General features: G+C 42.7%; 1 protein-coding gene across 1 annotated transcript in view; it reads left to right on the top strand.

The window, feature by feature from the left end:
- IQCA1L (IQ motif containing with AAA domain 1 like) overlaps nucleotides 1–24,393 on the top strand; it is a 151,003-nt gene extending 126,610 nt beyond the window's left edge. The window contains exons 16-19 of the mRNA XM_033932752.1: nucleotides 11,743–11,829; nucleotides 16,551–16,728; nucleotides 18,685–18,923; nucleotides 23,424–24,393. Of these exons, the coding sequence (XP_033788643.1) occupies nucleotides 11,743–11,829; nucleotides 16,551–16,728; nucleotides 18,685–18,923; nucleotides 23,424–23,540 (621 nt within the window). The 3' untranslated portion in view covers nucleotides 23,541–24,393. The remainder of the gene's footprint in view (nucleotides 1–11,742; nucleotides 11,830–16,550; nucleotides 16,729–18,684; nucleotides 18,924–23,423) is intronic.
- Nucleotides 24,394–24,707: the final 314 nt, after the last annotated feature.

The following is a 24,707-nucleotide window of genomic DNA, read 5'->3' as shown; positions in this document are numbered from 1 at the left end:
CATCTTCCCCTTGATACCTCTCTATACTGACACTGGAGCTCTCTCCAACAAGGTGTCCAAAGCCATAGGAAAAATCTACTCTTGGGCACTTTCCAGTAAACCAAAACCCCACCAAAACCAAACTGCTATGGTTTCACAATGGCACATGGTCTATTCCCATGAACCTATCCTTACCCTTTGGCGCATCTTTAAAAGTTGAAAAGTCTTCAAAGATCCTTGGAATTCTGCTAGACTCCACACTCTCCTACAAATCCCAAATCTCCAACCTCTGGAAAAGAACCTTTTATAGTTTAAAGCAATTGAGACTAATTAAACTTTACTTCCACAACATCATTTTGCAATTCTGGTCCAAATTCTTCTCCTAGTGCAACTTGACTACTGTGATTCACTCTACGGAGGTATAACCTCCACGCAAGCTTTCAGACTCGAAATGATTCAGAACACTGCAATTAGACTGATCTTTGGATTGAAAAAATATGACCCCGTCTCTACCTAATACAATACACTTCACTGGCTACCTGTAAAAACACGGATTACATTACATTACATTATAGTACATTAGTGATTTCTATTCCGCCGTTACCTTGTGGTTCAAGGCGGATTACAGAAAGGATCTATCTGGCCATTTCCAGAGGAATTATAGAATAGTTAGGGAGTAGTCAACTTGGTTCATAGAGATGAAGTGGTTCTTGTGGCGTTAGGTTGTTTTAGAGAGAAGGGAGGCGTTAAGTTGGTTTCGATTGTTGGGTATCAGGGATTTTTTAAATAGTATGGTTTTTATTTCTTTTCTAAATGTTCTGTAGTCAGGGGTCGTTATCAGCATCTTGTTTAAACTTTCCTGCATCGTGCACCAACTCAACCTGAACAGATAATCCATCTGTTTTCCACCTCCATCTTCACCTCCACCACAATCAACACCACCCACCAGATGATCATCTCCTCAGCCAAGGGAGTGAAATATAAAAGTTTTTAACACTCTTTTTATGTATACTTGCTAACAGAACCTGGAATGACCTTCCAACGACCATTAGAACAGAACAGAATTACTTCACCTTCAAAAGAGGACTGAAAACATACCTGTTTGACAAATCCCTCCCTACACAGTAACTCTGCCTACCCACCAAACCTGGCACCGGCAACTTCCTTGGCTTCCTGCCCATTTATACGTTCTCTATCCTAGGAGTTAACCTTCACCCCCCTCCCCACCTGCAACTGTGCACAATCTCCTTGTACAATATTGTATCTCCTCCTCATCTCTGGACAGCATCTTGTAACAATGTAATGTAACTGTCCCCATGTCCCTGCATGGGCCTCTTAATCTGTATGTTGCCTTGAACCTGAACTGGATACATGTGGATTCAAAAATGCTGATTAGACTAGATTTGATTTAAATTGTACATAATATTCTAAATGAGGTCTCACCAGGGTCTTATGCAGGAGCATCAATACCTCTTCCTATGCACCCTAGCATCTTTCTAGTTTTTGTCATCACCTTTTCAACCTGTTTGGCCACCTTAAGATCATCACATACAATCCCACCCAAGTCCCGCTCTTCTGTCATGCACATAAGTGCATTTTATCTGCCAAATTTCAGACTATTCTTCAAGCTTTGCCAGGTCTTTCTTCATGTTATTCACACCATCCTGGGTCTCTACTTTGCAGATTTTGGTATCATCTGCAAAGAGACCAATCTTATCTGACAACCCTTCAGCAATATCGTTTATAAAAATGGTAAAAAGAACCAGAACCTTGAGGCACATCACTGGTAGCATCCCTTTACGTTACATTACATTACTGACTTCTATTCCGCCCGTACCTTGCAGTTCTGGGCAGATTACAAAAGAAACAACTGGACATTTCCAGGAGAATTACAATATAGGGTTTTGGATTACAGGTAAGATGACTGAGAAATTACAATTTAGGGTATTGGATACAGAAAAGATGACTGGACTATTCCAGTAGATTTACAATTTGGGGAGCTGTTTACGGGCGGAATACAAATGAGACTAATTGGGCATTTCCAGGAAAATTGCAATTTAGGGTTATGGATTACAAAAAGGTGGCTGGACAATTCCGGTAAATTGACATGGTTGAGACATTGAGGAGAAAAAATAACAGGAGAGGAAGAAAGGTTTGAGGGGGAATTTACACGGAAGGGGAAGACCAGGGTTAGAGTTAAGACATCTGGATACATTTTTTGAATAGCAGGGTTTTGATTTCTTTTCGGAAAGATTTGAAGTTGCTCGTTGTTATCTGCAGGTTGGAGATGGTATGGTCAAGTTTTGCTGCTTGCGTCGCTAGTAGATTGTCAAACATCTTCTTGTGCTGAGGGCCTTTGAGTGGGGGGAAGGTAAATGGGTCTGGGTTCTTTTTTGTCTAGTAGTGAGGTTTTGATTCAGGCGGTTGTTTAGGTAAGTGGGGGCTGTGCCTATATTGCTTTGAATAATAGACAGTATAATTTGAATTGAATTCGTGCTTGTATTGGTACAAGCACAAATTCAATTCAAATTATACTGTAGCGATCTCCATTGATCACCACTCTCTGTCGCCTTCCACTCAACCAGTTCTTGACCCAGCCCATCACTTTGGGACCCATCCCAAAAGCACTCAGTTTATTTATTAGACGTCTGTGTGGAATACTGTCAAAGGCTTTGCTAAAATCTAAATACACTACATCTAGCACACAACCTCTATCCAAGTCTCTGGTCACCCAGTCAAAGAAATTGATCAGATTTGTCTGACAAGACCTACCTCTAATGAATCCATGTTGACTCAGGTCCTGTAGTCCATAGAATTCCAGAAACTTGACTATTCTCTGTTTTAAAAGCGTTTCCATTAATTTGCTTACCACAGAAGTCAGATTTACCAGCTTGTAATTCCCTACTTCTACTTTTGTGGAGAGGGACCACATCTGCCCTTCGCCAGTTTTCCAGTACCACTCCCGACTCTGGACACTCATTGAAGAGAGCGACCGGAACTTCCTTAAATTCCTTCAGCACCCTCGGATGTACACCATCTGGCCCCATCGCTTTGTCTACCTTGATTTTAGCTAGCTCCTCATGAATACATCCCTCTGAAAATCGATCAGGGTCTACCACTCCTCCATCCCTATGTGCAGTTGTGGTGCTTTCTATATCCCAGAGCTAACAGATACCAGCCCTGCACGTCATCACTGTTCTGTCTAAGCTGAGCAAGAGTCCTCCATCAACAGTCCTGCCAGTTGAGGGTGCTTTTCACTATCACTTTGCTTAGTGTCCTCTAGTTTTTGTACTTTTTGAAAGAGTAAAAAATCGATTCACTTTTACCCGTTCGACACCATTCAGGATTATGTAGATCTCAATCATATCTCCCCTCAACCATCTCTTTCCCAAGCTAAAAAGCCCTAACTAATCTAGCTTTTCTTCATTCGAGAGGAGTTCCATTCTTTTTATCATTTTAGTAGCTCTTCTTTGAACCTCTTCTAATTCCACATATCCACATTCCACAGAATTGAACACAGTACTCAAGATGAAGTAGCACCATGGAGCAATTTTAAGTCTGCCCCTGTATACTTTATGTCAAAGACCATTGACCATTTTAGTAGCTGCCTTCTGGACCAAATCCATACTGTTTATATTTTTTTGAAGGTACGATCTCCAGAATTGTATACAATATTCAAAATGAGGTCTCACCAAAGTCTTTTTCAGAGGCATCATTTCCTCCTTTATTCCTCCAAGCCAGTCTAGCTAGGTACTTGGGATCTGGGGTGGCCACTGTTGGAAACAGGGATGCTAGGCTTGATAGTGTCTCAGTAAGGTAATTATGATGTTGCTATATTTTTATGTTCCTCTCCCTATGCATCCAAACATCCTTCTAACTATTGCTGTTGATTTTTCTAATTCAATCACACTCAAGTTCCACTCCTTTTTCATGCAGAAATGCTCTTCATCCCATGAACTATATCATTCCCTGGGGTTTTTATAGCTGCCCAAATTTTGGAACATTCTTCAAGCTTTGCTAGGTCCTTTCTCATATTGTTCACACAATCAAAGGGTATCTACCCTATAGCAGATTTTAGTATCATTTGCAAGGAGTCAAACCTTACCGGACAACACTGCAGAGAAACAACAAAAAGAAATCAGTTACCATAAGGGTGGATTTCTAGACTGTTCTGGTAGGACTAAAGGAAAGAAAATTATCGGGTAAGTCATAATTTTTCCTTCCTTATCATCCATATCAGACCAGTCCAGACAAGTGAGATGTAGCAAAGCAATCCTCAATAGGATGGGAATAGAAGATATGGCCCAAACAGTAGGGAGTGCAAAGAACAAAAGTGGTGATTCAGTAGTAAACATGTTGAAACCCAAGATGGACCTGAAAAGGCATTCGGAGCCTTTATCTCTAAAAAGAAGTATTAACCTCTGAGGAACAAAAGCTGAAACAAATAGCCAGGTAGAAAAGTTTGGATTCAGGGATGAATGAGGAGCAAACAATCATCAATGCAATAAACTAATCCAGCTGCCGGACATGATTCTTGACTGAAATACTAGAAAAGCAGAAGGAAGGCGGGATCAGGGTTGCCCAGCTACAAAAGAACTACAGGGAACTGTAGACACTGAAACCTGTCAGTAGTCTGGGTTTAGAAGAAACCATAGTTGGAAACTGTGGTTTATGCATTGATTGCATATGGCAAAGAATTATTGTGCATTTTGGCCTAAGTAGATTACATGACATTTATTGACTTCTATTCTACCATTACCTTGCAGTCCTAGGAGGATAACAATAAGAAAATCAGCTGGTCATGATAAGAACAATAAAAACTTAACATATTTCCTGAAAAACATGGTTTTGATTTTTTTTCCATGTAATTTTATTCAAATTTAATGTCAACGGTACAAATAAAAAATGATACAAAAACTTCACATTTTATAGGATGGATGAGTACAACCTCTAACAAAGAATATCAATCATAACATTACCATCCATACAAACTGTTTAACATAATATAGCATATGTAAGAGAGAGGGAGAAATAATAATGAGAGAAGAAACTAAGGAAGTAAAAACCAATCAAGAGAGAAGAGGGTATCTCAGAGGCCAGAAAGAAGAAAGATATATAGCAAAATTGAATAAAGTGGAACAGTTCTGTATTTATTAAGGAGAATCCTAATTCTGTGGGTGATTCAAGTCGTTCTAAATTAAGGCTCATTTCTTAGTTGTTTTGGTGTGCAAGGACAAAGTTGTAGATATTAACATTTCACGTCTATGCTGTAGTAACACTGATTACCACCAATTGTGGACACTGAGTAGATCAAAAGATAAGAATAAGAATATTAAGTAATGCATGTTTTGTTTCAGAAATCGTAATATTAGGTGCCTCAGGCTTTTTTATGAGCACTTGAGCAGAGAGATCTGTTTGTATACCAAAGATGATCTTTATTACAGACCAAACTTCTACTCCATTTCAGTAAGAAACCCCAACCTGTCTATACATTTTTGAAATATTATAAAATATCTGGTTGGTTGGTTTTTTTACTTATTTCCATAAGAATCTACAGAATCCACCCGGACGTCCAATAATTTCAGCTAAGGATTCGTTGCTGGAACGAATTTGTAAATATGTTGACTGCCACCTCCAGGACTGTCTGGGTTTGCTAAAATCATTACTGAGGGATTCTACCCATTTTCTGCAAGTGTTGGAAGAATTGAAGGGATGACTCTGATGACTCTGGATGGTGCCTTGCTTTATACTTCAATTCCTCTAAAGGAGGCACTTGAGATCTTGCAAGACTACTTAGAATGCAGACCACAACCACATTTAGACCCCCACTGATTTTTTCTTGAAATTAAGTAAATAGCAATGACATTCAATTATTTCCTGTTTGGGGAGAGTTTTTTTCCAGCAATGTTCCAGGGTAGCTATGGGGGGTGTTATTTGCCCCCTTGGTGGCCAACGTTTTTATGGGCCACTTTGAAAATCAATGGGTGTACAGTTCTATTTACAAATATCATATAGGACAGTGGATCTGTTTCATTGATATTTTTCTTTTCTGGACGGGCCCTCTGGAAGCGTTACAAGAATTTTGCGATTATCTGAATACACGTCATTCACAGATTAAATTGGAAATGAAGTATGATATGAGTAAAGCTATTTTTTTAGATGTCTGTGTGAATAAGAATGATGAGCGATTTGTAACATCTGTACATATAAAAGATACAGATCGCAATTCTATTTTGATGTTTATCGTATGCACCCCTACCTGATGAAAAATAATATCCTTTTTGTGTAATCTTTGCACAACCATCGGATTTGTAGCTCTAAAGAGGGATTTGTAGAGCATTCTGATATTCTGGAAAAAATGACTTTTGACTCGTGGATATCCTGCATCAGTAGTTAAAAAGGCAAGGAAATGAGCCTTGTATAATCATAGAGAAGATTTGATAAAATATCGGGAGAGCAAGCAACAGAACGAAGTGTTGCCTTTTGTCATGAAGTATTCAAATTTGTCAATTCAACTGCAGCGAGCAATTCATCCACACTTCTCCATGCTTAGACTTCATTCTCTTTTCATTTCAAAGAAACAGCAATTTGGAGGACATTTTAAGCCCTAACAGTATACCTATGACCAATGAGAATGTGGATCATTTATAGTTGTGGTAATAATAATAACTTTATTTCTTCTATACCGCCATAATCTTATGACTTCTAGGCGGTTCACAGTAATGTTGGAGGGACAGGTGTTTGAACATCCCAAAACATGTATATTGTATTCAGTGCCCCAGAACGGTAAAGACAAGACTGCAGGAACATAAATCGTGCATGCAAACTGGGAGAATTGCAGAGCCCCTGGCAAGTCATGATTTTTCTATGCTTAAATATACTGTGCTAGAGAAATGCCAGCAGTCATCCAGAAGAGGCAGCACAGTTATCCTTCCAAGATTAAATAGAGTAGAATGGGCTGCCTTTTTTGATGAGGAATTAACAGCAGGTCCCAGGGTGATACTCTGTTGGAGAGTGGATGGTCAGCTGGTAGACCTTATGCCATCAGAATAAAGACGTGGGATTGGCCGTCAGAATGAACAGAGGCGTACCCCTGAAATGGAATTTATTTCCTGTCCTGGCGTCTGTACGCTAGTGCCATGTTTTGGATCCGAGCTTTAGAAGCATGGGAGTAATCCAGCGTATGGTAGTGCTGTTCATTTTTTATCTGTTTGTAGTCCCCTGACGCAGCCCTGATTGTCGAAACAGGGATTCCCTATTGGGCGTATGAAGAGTGAAGATGGTGCTATTAGATGAACGGAGGAGTCTTATGGTTTCATTCTGAACACTGCTGGTTGTTTTCACATTTGAATTGTTTTTCCATATATGGATATGAATTGACTCTGATTAACTATACATGCTCCAGTGAATTGATCAGTAAAATGGATTTTTTTTTAAAGGCCCATGAAGCTCTAACTGGGGCCTTTTTTTCTCCACAAAAAAAAATCCTCACTTGTATTTTTTTGAATTCATTATTTCTTCATAGAGGTTTTGGATGTGGGATTAATGCAAGGTGTGAGTAACTGGAGGTCTATATGATATAGCGGTCATCTTTATAGCGTCAAGCATAATTTTTGGTTTCTTTTTGTGGTAATTGAAATCACCCATTATTATCCTGTTGCCCAATTCTCCAGCTTTCCTAATCTCTGAAAACATTTCTTCATCTGTCTGCTCATTTTGTCCCGGGAGGTGGTAGTGTAACCCAACCTTTGTATTCCTTCCCTTCACACAAGGAATTTCTATCCATACTGCTATCTGTCATGCAGAATTTTTATTTGATTTGATACAATTCCCTCTTTAACATATAGTGCAACCCCCCCTTCCAATTTGATCCACTCCATTCTTGCGATATAATTTGTCCCATTGATTGTCCTCCTTCCACCAGGTCTCCGAGAAGCCTCTTATATCTATCTATACTCTAACTCTCCTATTTTATTTTTTAGGCTCTTAGCATTTGTATACAGACACTTCAAATTATGTTTTTTTCTTGTAACTATAGGCTGCTGAGAAGACAGGGAGAATTTGAGTCTTTTACTCTGCCTTCCTGTTAAACCCTACTGGCTTTCTTTCACCATTATTGGAACCTCTCTACTGGGACTCCCTAAATATCCTGTTTCAATAGTATCGTCCAAAGATACCTGACACCAAACCATCCACTCCTTGGTGACTGTCAGCTTTCCCCCACATCTCAGTTTAAAAGCTGCTCTATCTCCTTTTTAAACGTTAGTGCCAGCAGCCTGGTTCCATCCCGGTTAAGGTGGAGTCCGTCCTTTCAGAACAAGCTCCCCCTTTCCCAAAAGGTTGCCCAGTTCCTATCAAATCTACATCCCTCATCCCTGAGTTTTTTTTCTGTTCTTTTTTTCTCAGCTTTATAAAAGAGCCAATGATATTAAATGGGGCTCTTTTAGACTATTGGGATAAGCAGCTTAAAATCTGGTTTGCTACTTGAGATCTAGCTAGGTACTTGGGACCTGGGTTGGCCACTGTTGGAAACTGAGCAATTGAGTCGGTGAGTTCGAATGCAAATGATTTGCATGAAAACTTAATAGTGAATCAATCGCTGTTGGAAAATCAGCCAGAGAATCGGCCAACAGCGATTGAGTTGCTATTGTTAGTGAATCTAGCCCCATGTTCAGTTTTGATCAAGGATTGCCCTCAACTAAAAAGGAATAAACTAATGTAATCAACACCTCAGGCATGGATCCTTTAAATGCTTTAATTGGATTGGGTTAATTACTTTGGGGCTCATTTAAAAAAAAAGATAGCATAAGCCATCTTACTAGTCAAAAGATCCATGTAGCTATTTTCAAAATAGACTTTCTAGATGTCTTTCTGATTGTTTTCTCTCCTGTGCATTTAAATCTTAAGGAGGTGTATTTGAGGCGTTTTTCGGTTGGACTTAGGACTTGGATGTTCTGCAGGGATAATCAAACTTTTATCAAACGTCCAGGTCACCATTTAGATGTTTGGGCTACAGGTCAAAAATGTGCCCAAACTGACCAGTAGATGACTACTGGAGGGATTAAGGCATGACCCTCACTGACCCCCTTCCACCACCCAGAAACAGTATATTCAGATGGCCACACAGACATATCTGGGCAGAGCAGAGGGGCATCTAGGGGGTACTGCAGTGAACATGACATGAAAAATTCCTTCCAAAACCTACATAAAGTAGACACCTGCACCCCAATAGATGGTATGATGGGTACATTAAGCACCATAACGTATAAGTAGTTTACCTGGGACTTTTTAATGTGACGCTTACTGCAGTACCCCCTAGAGCTCTACTTAGCCATCTGTGTGGCCAGTTTGTTAAGAATGCTGGGCTCTTGGACGTCCCAATGGCTTGTTTTTGTGTGTTTTTCATTTGGATATCTTTGGTTTTGAAAATGACCAAAATAGAGAGACAAAATAAGAACATAAGATTTGCTGCTGCTGGGTCAGACCAGTGGTCCATCATACCCAGCAGTGCGTTCCCATGGCAGCCCTTAGGCCAAAGACCAGTGCCCTAACTGAGTCTAGCCTTACCTGTGTACGTTCTGGTTCAGCAGGAACTTGTCTAACTTTGTCTTGAATCCCTGGATGTTGTTTTCCCCTATAACAGCATCCGGAAGAGCGTTCCAGTTTCTACCACTCTCTGGGTAAAGAAGAACTTCTTACATTTTTAAGGAATCGATCCCCTTTTAACTTCAGAGAGTGCCCTCTCGTTCTCCCTACCTTGGAGAGGGTGAACAACCTGTCTTCATCTACTAAGTCTATTCCCTTCATTAACTTGAACGTTTCGATCATGTCCCCTCTCAGTCTCCTCTTTTCAAGGGAGAAGAGGCCCAGTTTCTCTAATCTCTCACTGTACTGCAACTCTTCCAACCCTTTAACCATTTTAGTCGCTCTTCTCTGGACCCTTTCGAGTAGTACTGTGTCCTTCTTCATGTACGGCGACCAGTGCTGGACGCAGTATTCCAGGTGGGGTCGCGGTATGATAACCTTCTCCGATCTGTTTGTGATCCCCTTCTTAATCATTCCTAGCATTCAGTTCACCCTTTTCACTGCTGTTGCACATTGCGCGGACGGCTTCATTGACTTGTTGACCAGTACTCCCAAGTCTCTTTCCTGGGGGGTCTCTCCAAGTACTACACTGGACATCCTGTATTTGTGTATAAGATTTTTGTTACCCACATATCAACATTTAACCTCATTTGCCATGTCACAGCCCATTTCTCGAGCGTGTTTATGTCACGTTGCAGGTCTTCGCAATCCTTCTGTGTCTTCACTGCTCTGAATAACTTCATATCATCTGCAAATTTAATCACCTTGCTCATGACGCTTTTCCAGTCTGAGTATTGTCCATTCACCCCCACTCTCTGTTTCCTACCCACCAGCCAGTTTTTAATCCACGCGAGTATTTCACCCTTGATTCCATGGCTTGCAATTTTTCAAAATAGTCGTTCATGTGGGACCTTGTCAAATGCCTTCTAAAAATCCAGATATACAATGTTGACTGGGTCACCCTTGTCTATCTGCCTGTTAACTCCCTCGAAGAAGTGCAGCATGTTCGTCAAGCAAGATCTTTCTTTGCTGAAGCCGTGCTGGCTGTTTGTCATCAGATTGTGTCCATCAAGGTGATCAATGATGCGATCCTGTATCAGCACCTCCACCATCTTCCCCAGTACCGAGGTCAGACTCACCGGTCTGTAGTTTCCCAGATCTACCCTTGAACATTTCTTGAAGATTGGCGTAACATTCGCCACTTTCCAGTCTTCTAGAATTCTTCCTGATTTGATCGACAGATTGGTTATTAGTTGAAGCAGTTCAGCTATAACCCCTTTCAGTTCCTTGATTACTCTCGGATGGATGCCATCTGGTCCTGGGGATTTATCGTTTTTAAGCCAATCAATGCATACCTCTTCTAGACTGACCGTCAACTCTGTCAGTTTCCCATCTTCGTTAATTACAAAAATAAATATCTAAATAAAAGATAAACCTCTTGTGATTTATTTATTTATTTTAAAATTTTGTGTAACAAAGGATACATACATAAATACAACAGACTCTACAAATTTATCAAAGATTAACAATAAGATCATGTCATAGAATTCATCATCTGATGTCAATACCTATAGGAATATGCCATCATTTTTTTCTACTGGATTGCTAGATGTCTCTCCTAAAACGTCCAAACTCAGACTTAGACATCCTATCAAAAATGCCCCTCCACATATACCTCTTATCTCAATGTATTTAAGCAGTTAAGAACATGAAAATACAAATATAGTTAAGTATTTCAACTACAAATATCTGAAGACAGAAAAACTGTTCCAGAATTCAGATATCTTCAAAACAATAACAAAAAATCTGGTCACGAATGTCAACATGAAGAACAAAAGGACGTACTAAACAATCATGTCTGTAATGCTTTACAAAAACTCAGATAGCTTGCTTGTAGTTTTCCAGGTCTCACTGCGTCTTGTCAGGTAAGAACCTGGTGAGACCTGGAAAACTGCAACAAGCATGATGCCAGCCACGAAAGCTTACAAGCACAACAAAATAGCTTGTTATACTACTAATAGCAGCTGATAGCATGTTCCACAGTGAGGGACCCAAATAACTAAAGCTTGCCGTCTAGCTGAAGTCAGCCATTTGGAGTGTAGGAAGCTTTAGTAACTCACTGTTGAGAAGAACGCAAAAAGAAGCGTCTTTGATCTCGTATCTCTTGGCATTTTGCAGGTAGCAAAAATACTGCAGCCCTCTGTGGTCTGGATCGGAGATGCCGAGAAAGTTTTCTATAAGAAAGTACCAAAAGAGGAGAAAGAGGTAAGTGTGTGAGAGAAAGAGAAGGACCACGAGACGTTCAAGTATCTCACGGGCCGCATCGAAGCGGAGGAAGATATCTTCTTTTTCAAGGGACCCACAGCAACAAGAGGTCATCCGTGGAAAATCAGGGGCGGGAAACTATGAGGTGACACCAGGAAATTCTTTTTCACTGAAAGGGTGGTTGATCGCTGGAATAGTCTTCCACTGTAGGTGATTGAGGCCAGCAGCATGCCTGATTTTAAGGCCAAATGGGATTGGCACATGGGATCTATTCCCAAGGCAAAGGTAGGGGAGGGTCATTAGGGTGGGCAGACTAGATGGGCCGTGGCCCTTATCTGCCGTCTGTTTCTATGTTTCTACGACCACGAGCACAATAGAGCAGTCAAAGAAAGACCTGCTGGGAAGAGAGCGTAAAACGAGCAAAAGAAGGGGCAGAGCTAGCAATGATAGGGCGGTCAAGAGAGGATAATATTTCTTTACAAGTAACTGGAGGTCAATATTCAAAGGGGCTTATTTTCAAAAAAAGTTGGACTTTTGGACCGCCAAAATGTCCAAATCACCTTTTTCAAAACCTACTTTCTAGATGGTTTTCTATGCCGTTTCTCAGCAGTGCATCTAAATTTCATGGGGACCTGTTGGAGGTGTGTTTTGGGTGGGCTCAGGACTTGGCCGTTTTACAAAATGTCCAGGGCACCATTTAGACATTTGGGGCTAGACCAGTTTTAAAAATGAATAAGTGCCAAAAAAGTGCCCAAACTGAACAGATGCCTCCCTCCCATGTTCCCCCAGTGGTCTTTGACCCTCTCCTATCTATCTCCCAAAGATGTGAAACCTCTCTTAAGTTTCATTAAAGTTTGATTTGATCGCTTAATACAATTTTCTAAGCGATATACAATAAGTAAAAAAAGACCCATACAATTAAAATTTATAACAAGCACCATAAAAATACAATATACTGGATAGACATGTCAGCAAAACTACAAGTGTTACAGATGCAGATATTATGGCCAGTCCTAGTAGACCAGCAAGCAGGCATCTGGAGTAGCCTGGTGGTCAGTGCAGTGGACCCAGGCCCATATCTCACCCTAACTAGTACAATTGTGGTGGAACGTGTGTCCATCGAAAACCTTCGGTGCTGACATTTGAGGGACACCTTCAAGAATAAGGGCAATTGGGGTGGATCCGGTAGGTTTTGGAGGGTTCCCCTTACAATGTACGGGGGGTTATGGTGAGATGTGTACCTGGGAACCCTATTTGAAGTTCCCTGCAGTGACCCCTAAGGTTCTCCAATGCTCTTTATTAGATTTACAGAAGTCACCCCATAAAAATTACAGCAATGTTTAGCAAGTTAGGAAACCACAACTACAATAAACCATAATTATTCAAAGGAACCCAAACCCTCTTCAAGTGCAGAACTCAACAATGCTTAATAACAGTAACCAATCTACTCTTCTCTTGTACATCCCAATGACTTTATTTTGTGTGTTTTGCATCTGGACAGTTTGTTTTTCAAAAAATGATCAAAAAAGATAGATGCTCTAAGGATGAACATGTCTAGAAATGACATGATAGATGTTTTGTGTTTTTGAAAATGGCCATCTCTTCTACCCAAGTTTTGGACACACTTCTCAAAACATCCAAACTCGGACTTAGACATCATATCAAACATGGCCCCTCAGGTGGTTTGAGTGGGCAGGAGAGGCTTCTGCCCAATTAAATTGTGTTTTTAATAGGCTGGGCCATGAAACCAGATATCATCTCTAACTGGCTAAACTAAAACCAGGTAGGAGAGGGACGTTATAAGGGCAAAGTTGGGAAGGAGATTACAGTTATGTGAGTGCTGGTGATATTGGGTGCATGGCTGACTGGGCACAACAGACCACTTAAAAAGAAGCCCTTTGCCTAGATAGCTAAGGAGCTGGCACTGAGTATCAGCTGGTTCCTGGATAACTTCTGGATAGCAGCCTGAGGAGTTTCTGGTGACCCCTCCACTCCAAAGCTAAGAGACAACAAGAGAGCACCCTCCCAAAATTTCCTCTGGGCCCTTCTTTGATAGCCCTGGGGGTGTCTAGCAGGTCCTAAGAGAGGGGAATCGACCATGGTCCTCGAAACCTGACTGGCTTGTGGCCCTCAATGAATATGCATGAGAGCAGTACGTAGAGATCCCACCTCTGTCCTAATGTCCACTTGCTCCTGCTTTTGCAGCTCTGGCTTCAGAAAGGACATGGCAACATCAGCTGCAGGCTTATGGTACTCAATAGTACTGGGAGACCATTGCTAGGGGTCACAGCAGCCATTTTGAGGCCAGAACCACAATGGGCTGGTGAAAGTGGGCATCGCTCTTGCCCTCACAACCCCCTAGACTAAGAGGGCTGTCCATAGGTGCTACTGTTTATAGCTGTTCTTGTATTTGGTAGGACTTTAAAGGGGTGCAGGTACCTGCTTCCCCTTTTACGGGTCTTGTCAGAGCTTCCAGAAGGATCTTAAGCAGCTCTCACTTGAATATTGGCTAGGACCTGTATAAGATCTGATGAGCACCACATGCCAGCATGGCCCTAGGAACTCCATACCAGTACCCATATAGAAGAGAATGACACGGGGACAAATTTTTCCTTGTCCCTGCCCCATTCCTGCAAGCCTCAAACCATTTAAAATCATAAGTATTCGAGGCTTGTGCGGTTAAGGCAGAGCTTACAGGAATGGGGCAGAGGCAGGGACAAAACTCATGGGGACAGGGTGTGGAAATTGAGTTCCTGCAGGGATGGGGACATATTTGTCCCCGTATCATTCTCTACCATATAGCTCAGCATGAAATAGCAGAGCCTAATTGTCCATGTAGTGGTCAGCGTTTTAAAAAGCATTGACCGGGACTGGCTGAATACGGAATGGATCCGGGTTCAGCTGGCTTCTCAGTGTTTGCAGTGAAAGGGAGTTGTGGGTTCTCTCTCTGTTTTCCTGCAATGATGGATGGGGGGGGGGGGGGGGGGGAGAGTTTCTCAGCTCTTTCCTGTGCCTTTGCTTCTGAGGTGGTGTTTTTTTTAAATTTTTTTTTGGGGGGGGGGAGAGTTTCTCAGCTCTTTCCTGTGCCTTTGCTTCTGAGGTGGTGTTTTTTTTTTTTTTTTTTTTTGGGGGGGGGGGGAGTTTCTCAGCTCTTTCCTGTGCCTTTGCTTCTGAGGTGGTGTTTTTTTTTTTTTTTTTTTTTGGGGGGGGAGAGTTTCTCAGCTCTTTCCTGTGCCTTTGCTTCTGAGGTGGTGTTTTTGTTGTTTTTTTTTTTGGGGGGGGGAGAGTTTCTCAGATCTTTCCTGTGCCTTTGCTTCTGAGGTGGTGTTTTTTTTTTTTTTTTTTTTGGGGGGGGGAGAGTTTCTCAGCTCTTTCCTGTGCCTTTGCTTCTGTGGTGGTGTTTTTTTTTTTTTTTTTTTTTGGGGGGGGGAGAGTTTCTCAGCTCTTTCCTGTGCCTTTGCTTCTGAGGTGGTGTTTTTTTTTTTTTTTTTTTTGGGGGGGGGAGAGTTTCTCAGCTCTTTCCTGTGCCTTTGCTTCTGAGGTGGTGTTTTTTTGTTTGTTTTTTTTTGGGGGGGAGAGTTTCTCAGCTCTTTCCTGTGCCTTTGCTTCTGAGGTGGTGTTTTTTGTGTGTTGTTTTTTTTGGGGGGGGGAGAGTTTCTCAGCTCTTTCCTGTGCCTTTGCTTCTGAGGTGGTGTTTTTTTTGTTTTTTTTGGGGGGGGGGGAGGAGAGTTTCTCAGCTCTTTCCTGTGCCTTTGCTTCTGAGGTGGTTTGTTTTTTTTTTTTTGGGGGGGGAGGAGTGTTTCTCAGCTCTTTCCTGTGCCTTTGCTTCTGAGGTGGTGTTTTGTTTTTTTTTTTGGGGGGGGGAGAGTTTCTCAGCTCTTTCCTGTGCCTTTGCTTCTGAGGTGGTGTTTTTTTGTTTTTGGGGGGGGGAGAGTTTCTCAGCTCTTTCCTGTGCCTTTGCTTCTGAGGTGGTGTTTTTTTGTTTTTTTTTGGGGGGGGAGGAGTGTTTCTCAGCTCTTTCCTGTGCCTTTGCTTCTGAGGTGGTGTTTTGTTTTTTTTTTTGGGGGGGGGAGAGTTTCTCAGCTCTTTCCTGTGCCTTTGCTTCTGAGGTGGTGTTTTTTTGTTTTTGGGGGGGGAGAGTTTCTCAGCTCTTTCCTGTGCCTTTGCTTCTGAGGTGGTGTTTTTTTTTTTTTTGGGGGGGGGGGGGAGAGTTTCTCAGCTCTTTCCTGTGCCTTTGCTTCTGAGGTGGTGTTTTTTTTTTTTGGGGGTGGAGAGTTTCTCAGCTCTTTCCTGTGCCTTTGCTTCTGAGGTGGTGTTTTTTGTGTTTTTTTTTTGGGGGGGGGGAGTTTCTCAGCTCTTTCCTGTGCCTTTGCTTCTGAGGTGGTGTTTTTTTTTATTTTTTTTTGGGGGGGGGGGAGAGTTTCTCAGCTCTTTCCTGTGCCTTTGCTTCTGGGGTGGTGTTTTTTTTTTTTTTGGGGGGGGGGAGAGTTTCTCAGCTCTTTCCTGTGCCTTTGCTTCTGAGGTGGTGTTTTTTTTTTTTTTTGGGGGGGGGAGAGTTTCTCAGCTCTTTCCTGTGCCTTTGCTTCTGAGGTGATGTTTTTTTTTTTGGGGGGGGGGGGAGAGTTTCTCAGCTCTTTCCTGTGCCTTTGCTTCTGAGGTGGTGGTTTTTTTTTGGGGGGGGGGGTTTGTAACCCAGCTACTTTTCTTTTCTTTTTTCATAGTTGGAACCAAAGCGTCTGAAGAAGGATTTACTAAAAGTTCTCAAAATGATAAAGGCTGAGCATCGTGTTCTCATTGTGGGAACATCTGAGAAGCCTTATCTCGCTGAAATCAAATCTTTTTGCAAAATGTTCCAGAAGATTTTCATGATTCCACGGCCAGACTATGCGTCCAGATTCGGTGAGGTGCAGTTTGTAGAGGGATCATGTTCAACTGCCTGCAATTAATGATTTAGCATTAGCTTTATTCCCTTGTGTCTTGGGTAAACCTGAGGGCTTACAGATGGTGAAAGGTGGGCTTACACCCCCTCTCTTTTTTTACCCAGACCCCCCTCATCACTACCCCCATACTCCATACATAGATCACATCCCTCCCCCATAAATACCCACATCCGATACACACCGAATGCACTCCCCTGCATAGCCCTATCTGACACCCTCACTCCCACAAAAGACATGGCCCCCAACCAACACAATGCCACTCACTCAATTCCAAAACAAGTTTAAGAAAAGTCACACTCCACACTGGATCCCATCAACAGGTGCACCCCATTTGATGTAGCTGAGACCTTTTCATTGATAACTCAAGGTGAGCTGTGCTCAAGTAGAGGAGATGTTTCCCTGTTCTCAGAGGCTTCATGATCCAAGTTTGTACTTGAGGCTGTGGAGGGTGGAGTGACTTGAGCAGGTTCACAGGGGGCAGGGGTGGGATTTCAGCCCTGGCTTCACTGGTTATCAAATTGCAGACTAAGTCAACATGAAAAGAGTCAAGGAACTAACAATGTTCTCAAAAATAGAGATCCAAAAGAGACGACATGAAATATTGAAAAGATCTCTTGCATAAGTGTAACTGTTCTAAAGAAAGTGTATCAGAAGTATTTTTCAACAGTTTTAAACCCCAAATGCTCAGAGATGTGAAGCCCCACCAAGAGACATAACAATGGTAGGTAAAGAATATACTGTACAATATGTAAATTAAAGGGACCTTTAAGCCTTTTTCCAAAACAAAGCTAAATGGTGGTGTTTGATAACTTTGACAGTTGATGAGGAAACATTTGGAAAAGTATATTTCTAAGTTGACGTTTTGAAATTAGCATTTGGGGTTTAAAACTGTTGAAAAATACTTTTGATACACTTTCTTTAGAACTCTGGACTCATCCCACCTAGATATCAAATTCCCACGTGCTCCCCCGTCACCCAGTGGAACAGCATCCTGGGCGTTAGAACAGCGAATCATTGTCTTGGGTACCTACGAGGCTCACTTTGTTGTATTTCTACCCAGGGTGGAGGGCAATCAGTTTTTCCTTCCATCATGCTTTCTATGTTGCTAATTCCCCAACTGTTCCTCCAATTTGTCTATAGCAGGGGGCATCTCAGTCTCAGATCTTTTCCCCTCATATCTGTATCTGGGGGGGGAGGGTGAAGATGGCCATACCTCCCCCCTCACACTTTTCATGGTAGGGGTCGGGTGATTGCACCTCTGAATTTTCCATTCACATGGGAAGTGTGTGGTGCAGTGGTTAGAGCCACAACCTCAGCACCCTGAGGTTGTGGGTTCAAATCACACACTACTCCTTGTGACCTTGAGAAAGTCACTTAATCCCCCCCCCCCCCCCATTGCCCCAGGTACATTAGATAGATTGTGAGCCCACCGGGACAGACCGGGAGAAACGCTTGAATACCTGAATAAATTCATGTAAACCATTCTGAGCTCCCCTGAGAGAATGGTATAAAAAATTGAATAAATAAATAGTGTGAAAAGATTCAGTCTCTCATAACCAGAGCTGGTATTGTGACATCATAATGCCTCATTCCACCAATAAGAGCCAACCTCATCAGTGATGTCACAACGGCTTCATTGTCTGCTACATTTTGACTTCTAGAGTGGCGCAGTGGTTAAAGCTACAGCCTCAGCACCCTGAGGTTATGGGTTCAAATCACACACTACTCCTTGTGACCTTGAGAAAGTCACTTAATCCCCCCCCCCCATTGCCCCAGGTACATTAGATAGATTGTGAGCCCACCGGGACAGACAGGGAAAAATGTTTGAGTACTTAAATGTAAACCACTTAGGCTATAAGTGTTATATAAAGACTAAAATAAAATAGATGTTCTCTCTCTCTCTCTCTCCATTTAGTTACCTGGAAGGAGCTGATCCAGAATCATGGGGGTCTCTTCACCAGCAGTCTGAACCTCAGTGCTTTAGCTAAAATGTCCGATGGGTATTGCCAAGGGGCCATTGTTCAGGCTGTTCAGAGTGTGCTGAGGGGGAGACGTTTGTCCCTACAGGCCACAAAACCACTGGCCGCTGCTGAGTTTCTGCTTCATCTGGCCAGATATGACCCAATTTTCAAAGAAGAGGAGGAAATCCTAAAGGTTTGTCCCGGATCACCACCGTGGCTTGTGACTGCTGCATCTGGGTTCTATCACAGCTCGCAATACCACGGAGCTGAGCCCAAGCGACTGAAACTCTTTCAGATTGCTCGATTAGATAGGGGACAGCTCTAGTGAGTAGAAATTCAGTTATGTGCTCCAGGAAGGCTGTAGACGATGGGTGGAGAAGATTTTACAGGATAGCAATAACAGATAACAGAAAACCAACCGGTAGGTAAGAACAGTGAGATGATTTTTTTTCCCCCCAATCTATAGCAAAACTTAATTAAAACCTGTTCTAGGAGCTTCTTTCTCTAACAACTAATAAACATCTCCATGGATCAAAGACCTGAACTCTCTGTTAACTGGGAATCTTTTTTCTAAGATGGTTAGGAGGGGTTTCTTCAGCTATAGAGACTCCTGTCTGTTGATTTGAAATAAAGCAGACATGCAAACAGGAGAACAACTCGTCTTAGAGCAGGGGTGTCCAACCTTTTGGCTTCGCTGGGCCGCATTGGCCAAAAAAAATGTTTCTGGGGCCACATAAACATGCAAACGCTGCAGCAAGACAGAGGAGGGATCCGGCAAGACGATAAACACCCAGGGGCAGCAGAGGAAAACACTGCATCGCCCTCGACCGGGGCCGCACAAAATACTTCACTGGGCCACATGCGGCCCTCGGGCCACAGGTTGGACACCCCTGCCTTAGAGTATAGGTAGATCAAGTCTTTATTAAAAAATTGGGAGTCCCAACAAGGATCCCAGTTTCGCCATATGGTGTACGCCTTCTTCAGGGGACACTTGGCTTGTGGACGCTAAGTCCAAAATACGTTAGTAAAGACAATCTGCAGTGGTACAAAGCGGTTTGTACTGCTCGGAGCGCTTCACTAGTGTATTTTGGAATTAGCGTCCACCATCCAAGTGTTCCCTGAGGAAGGCTGGTGTGAAAGTTTTCTCGAACTCTGGGATCTCCTCTTCCTCTTCTTGAAAGGAGGGACTCCTTTCTTTTGATGATTGTGTTGGAGGTCTCCAACTCTGGGGGCCTTCTATCTCTCTGTTTAAGAAAAATGTCTCTTCTTTTTCTCTTTGGTGTTGGGAGGGAGCACTGGTCGCCATACATGAAGAAGGACAAGGTACTACGCGAAAGGGTCCAGAGAAGAGTGACTAAAATGGTTGAGGGGCTGGAGGAGTTGCTGAACAGTGAGAGATTAGAGAAACTGGGTCTCTTCTCCCTTGAAAAGAGGAGACTGAGAAGAGACATGATCGAAACATTCAAGATACTGGATAGACTTAGTAGATAAAGACAGGTTGTTCAAACTTTCCAAGGTAGAGAGAACGAGAGGGCAGTCTCTAAAGTTAAAAGGGGATAGATTCCATACAAACTTAAGGAAGTTCTTCTTCACCCAGAGAGTGGTGGAAAGCTGGAACGCTCTTCTGGAGGCTGTTATGGGGGAAAACAACCTCCAGGGATTCAAGACAAAGTTGGACAAGTTCCTGCTTAACTAAAATGTACGCAGGTGAGGCTGGACTCATTTAGAGTACTGATCTTTGACCTGGGGCCGCTACGTAAGCATTCTTTAGGTATATTAGTGATAGAAACAGGAACACAGGAGGGATAGTACGCCTTAGGAAACCGGACGGGAACTATGTAGAATCAGACTCCGAGAAGGCTAAACTGTTAAATGAATACTTTTGCTCAGTCTTCACCCGTGAGGAGCAGGGATCCGGCCCTCAGCTACCAACAGGGGATAGCTCGATAGACCCGTTTTGCAGCTTCGAGTTTACGCCCAGTAGTGTCTACAGTGAACTATCCAAACTCAAGGTTCACAAAGCTATGGGGCCAGACAGCATACACCCCAGAGTACTCAGGGAGTTAAGAGACACCTTGGCGAAACCACTATCAACACTCTTCAATCTCTCCCTTAGCAAAGGAAAAGTCCCGCTAAACTGGAAAACGGCTAATGTCATTCCTCTCCACAAAAAAGGAAGCATTCCTCTCCACAAAAAAGGAAACTATGAACTACAGACCAGTGAGTCTCACATCAATAGTGAGCAAACTAATGGAAACTCTAATCAAACACCACTTGGATATGGTCCTGAACGAGGGGAATCTGCGAGATCCCCGTCAACATGGGTTCATAAAGGGGAAGTCTTGTCAATCCAACCTGATCAGCTTCTTTGACTGGGTGACGAGGAAGCTGGATATTGGGGAGTCCCTGGACGTAGTGTACTTAGATTTCAGCAAAGCTTTCGATAGCGTACCACACCGCAGGTTGTTGAGCAAAATGAGCTCTATAGGTCTGGGTGATACCTTGATTACATGGGTGAGAGACTGGCTAGGAGGTAGACTTCAGAGGGTTGTGGTGAATGGCTCCCCCTCCAAAACGACAGTGGTGATAAGTGGAGTACCGCAGGGCTCGGTTTTGGGCCCAATCTTATTCAACATCTTCATCTACAAACATGATCAAAAAACTACAGACCGTTCAGAACACAGCTCTCAGACTAATCTACTCCCTCGGAAAATATGACCACATCACCAACGCCTACCTAGACTCACATTGGCTACCGATTAAAGCCAGAATTCAATTCAAACTGTACTGTCTAATCTTCAAAGTTTTCAACGGTACTGCACCTGCCTATCTAAACGATCGCCTAAACCGTAACCTTCCACCCAGAATAAGAAGAACACTGACACCATTCTCATATCCACCACTCAATGGCACTCATCGTAAAAAGCTTTATGATAACCTCATAGCAACGCATGCAGCAAAACTCGAACCCTCCATCACTAGATTGTTAACCTCAACATCTGACTTCAAAGCATTCCGTAAAGAAATCAAAAACGCTGCTCTTCAAAAAGTATTTACAATCTACCTAATCTCCCTCTCCTCTTCCACCAACCAGGTTTGCTCACTCCCTGGCACCATACCATCAATCGACAAAAAATACATATAAAAAAATAATAAATAAATAAAAAAATACCTGGAACCTAATTCACCCTACCGAAACCGATTACCTACCAAAGTATGGAAACAGAATATTTGATATGTATAGTAATGTAACCTGATTTATCTTCCATTGTTATTATGTCTACACCCTCACTCTGTCATTAAGTCTATACCCTCAATCTGTATTCTCCAATATCTTGTACCCTCCTGGAAATGTCCAGCTCTCTTCTTATGTAATCCGCTTTGAACCGCAAGGCACAAGCGGAATAAAAATCACTAATGTAATGTAATGTAATGTAATGTAATAAGGGACTTGGCTGAGGGGCTTCAGGGTAAATTAACGTTATTCGCCGATGACGCCAAATTATGCAATATAGTGGACAAGAACACAACAGGACCTGACAACAAATCCAAGACCGATAGTATGGCACACGACCTCCTCCTACTGGAGAATTGGTCCAGGACCTGGCAACTAAACTTCAATGCCAAAAAATGTAAGGTCATGCACTTTGGCAACAAAAATCCATGTAAGACTTACACTCTTAATGGTGAGATCCTAGAGAGAACTGTAGCGGAACGAGACTTAGGGGTAATCATCAGTGAGGACATGAAGACTGCTACTCAGGTGGAGAAAGCTTCATCTAAAGCCAGACAAATCATAGGTTGCATACGCAGGAGTTTCGTTAGCCGTAAGCCCGAAGTCATAATGCCATTATATAGGTCCATGGTGAGACCCCATCTGGAATACTGTGTACAATTCTGGAGACCACATTACCGCAAAGATGTGCTGAGACTAGAATCGGTCCAGCGAATGGCCACACGGATGGGCTCAGGGATCTCCCGTATGAGGAACGGCTGAATAAATTGCAGCTCTACTCTCTAGAGGAACGCAGGGAGAGGGGGGACATGATCGAAACATTCAAATACCTCACGCGCCGTATCGAGGTGGGGGAGGATATCTTCTTCTTCAAGGAACCCACGTCAACACGAGGGCATCCATGGAAAATCAGGGGAGGGACATTGCATGGCGACACCAGGAAATACTTCTTCACCGAGAGGGTGGTGGATCGATGGAATGGTCTTCCGATACAGGTGATTGAGGCCAGCAGTGTGCCTGATTTTAAAGCTAAATGGGATCGAATGGTGGGTTCTCTTCGCAAAGGGAGGTAGGGGAGGGTCATTGGTGTGGGCAGACTTGATGGGCCTTGGCCCTTATCTGCCGTCACTTTCTATGTTTCTATGACCACTGGTCTGACCCAGCAGCAGCAATTCTTATGTTCTTATGTCCCCTGTGTCTTAAATAGTTCTGGAAGATCTTTTCTCTTTCTCTGTGGTTACTGGTGGGGGAAGGGTCACGCCTCTTTCTAATGATTAGTGTGGGGGGGGGGGGCGGCCAGCTCTGGTGACACTACTCTTTTTAATGATTGTGAGAGGGGTGTCTAGGTGATGACCCACTGTATATGGTATTATATTGATTGGGAAATGTTTTATGCTGTGAATGGTCATCGGTGAGAGTGTCTCCAGCTGGTGACTTCTTCTCTTTATATCCTGACAGGACTGGTACGGTAAAACGCCCCTGAGTAAGAAGCGCCAGAAAGCAGCCCAAGCAAGAATTGAAACACCCAGTAAAGGAAAGGAGAAGAAGGGGAAAGAGAAGAAAGGCGCCCGGTGACTGAAGCATCAAAAAACTATCATTTATTAAAGAGAATCTTTTTCAAATAAAAAAAAAAGAAATTTATTGGGCTGTTTTCCCACAAGCACATTTTGCAGTCTTCTGACACAATTACCAGTGATTGAGCCAGTAGTGAGAAGCAGTGTGTTCACTTTAACTCTTGACTGGCTGGCTCCAGGGGAAGCATCTGCAGTCGATGGAAAGGTGCTTGGCCTCTGGCTTCTTTAGTTCATTCATTATCCCATTCTCCCCAATGAGCTCAGAATGAGTTGCAGGTTAACAGTGCAAGAGTTTTTATCCTAATGCCACACACACTGTACCAATATATATTTCTCAGGGGAGTGAGGTGAAGATGTATGTTTTTATTGCTTTCCTAAAGTTCAGGAGTCCTTCAAGGTATCTGATCTGAGGGGGCAGTTGATGCCAGTGGGAGTAGGAACATCGTTTGCAGTTGAAGGGCACGACCAGGGGGTCGTATTTCATCCTGAGAGCAGAGGGACCGGTTCGGCATGTACAGAGGAAGTTTGGTCATCACGTAGCCTGGCGCCATGGGCAAGGATTTGAATGCTAGCATCAGTCCCTTGAAGACTCAAGACTTGGCTACGGGCAGCCAATGAGATGACGATAGAGCCTGAGAGAAGGATCGTGGGCACAGAGGTTTTTTAGAAGTCTGGTTGTCACATTTTGTACATGCTAGATATGACATATGGTCTTCGCTGTGAGACCGTTTGAATATCATAGTCTTTCTCAACCTTTTCAAGCCAAGTACCCCCTAAGCCTAACAAATACCAACCGAGTACCCCAGCCCAAGCTCTACCCCAAACCCACCCAAACTCCACCCCTGATTCCACCCCCAATGCAATTTCTTCCATCCATTTTTCATATACACAAAATATAATCTTATTAATACATAATGGTAACCATAAAATTTTTTTAAACACAAAGCACACTGTTAATCATTTATATTCAGTGGTTTTTCAAAGATGTCAAGGCAGATGACTTTAAAATATGCAATGTCACCTCAGTAACAACTATAGAAAAATAGACTAATAATAATAATAATTTATTTTCTTGTATACCGCCCAACCAATAGTTCTGGGCAGTTCACAACAGGAAAAATACTGAGACATTTCAACACATGATACAGTTTCATAGAACACACTATCT

Source organism: Geotrypetes seraphini, chromosome 2 (assembly GCF_902459505.1).
Source record: "Geotrypetes seraphini chromosome 2, aGeoSer1.1, whole genome shotgun sequence".
NCBI classification, from domain to species: Eukaryota; Metazoa; Chordata; class Amphibia; order Gymnophiona; family Dermophiidae; genus Geotrypetes; species Geotrypetes seraphini.
This window is presented reverse-complemented; position numbering and strand designations above follow the sequence as displayed.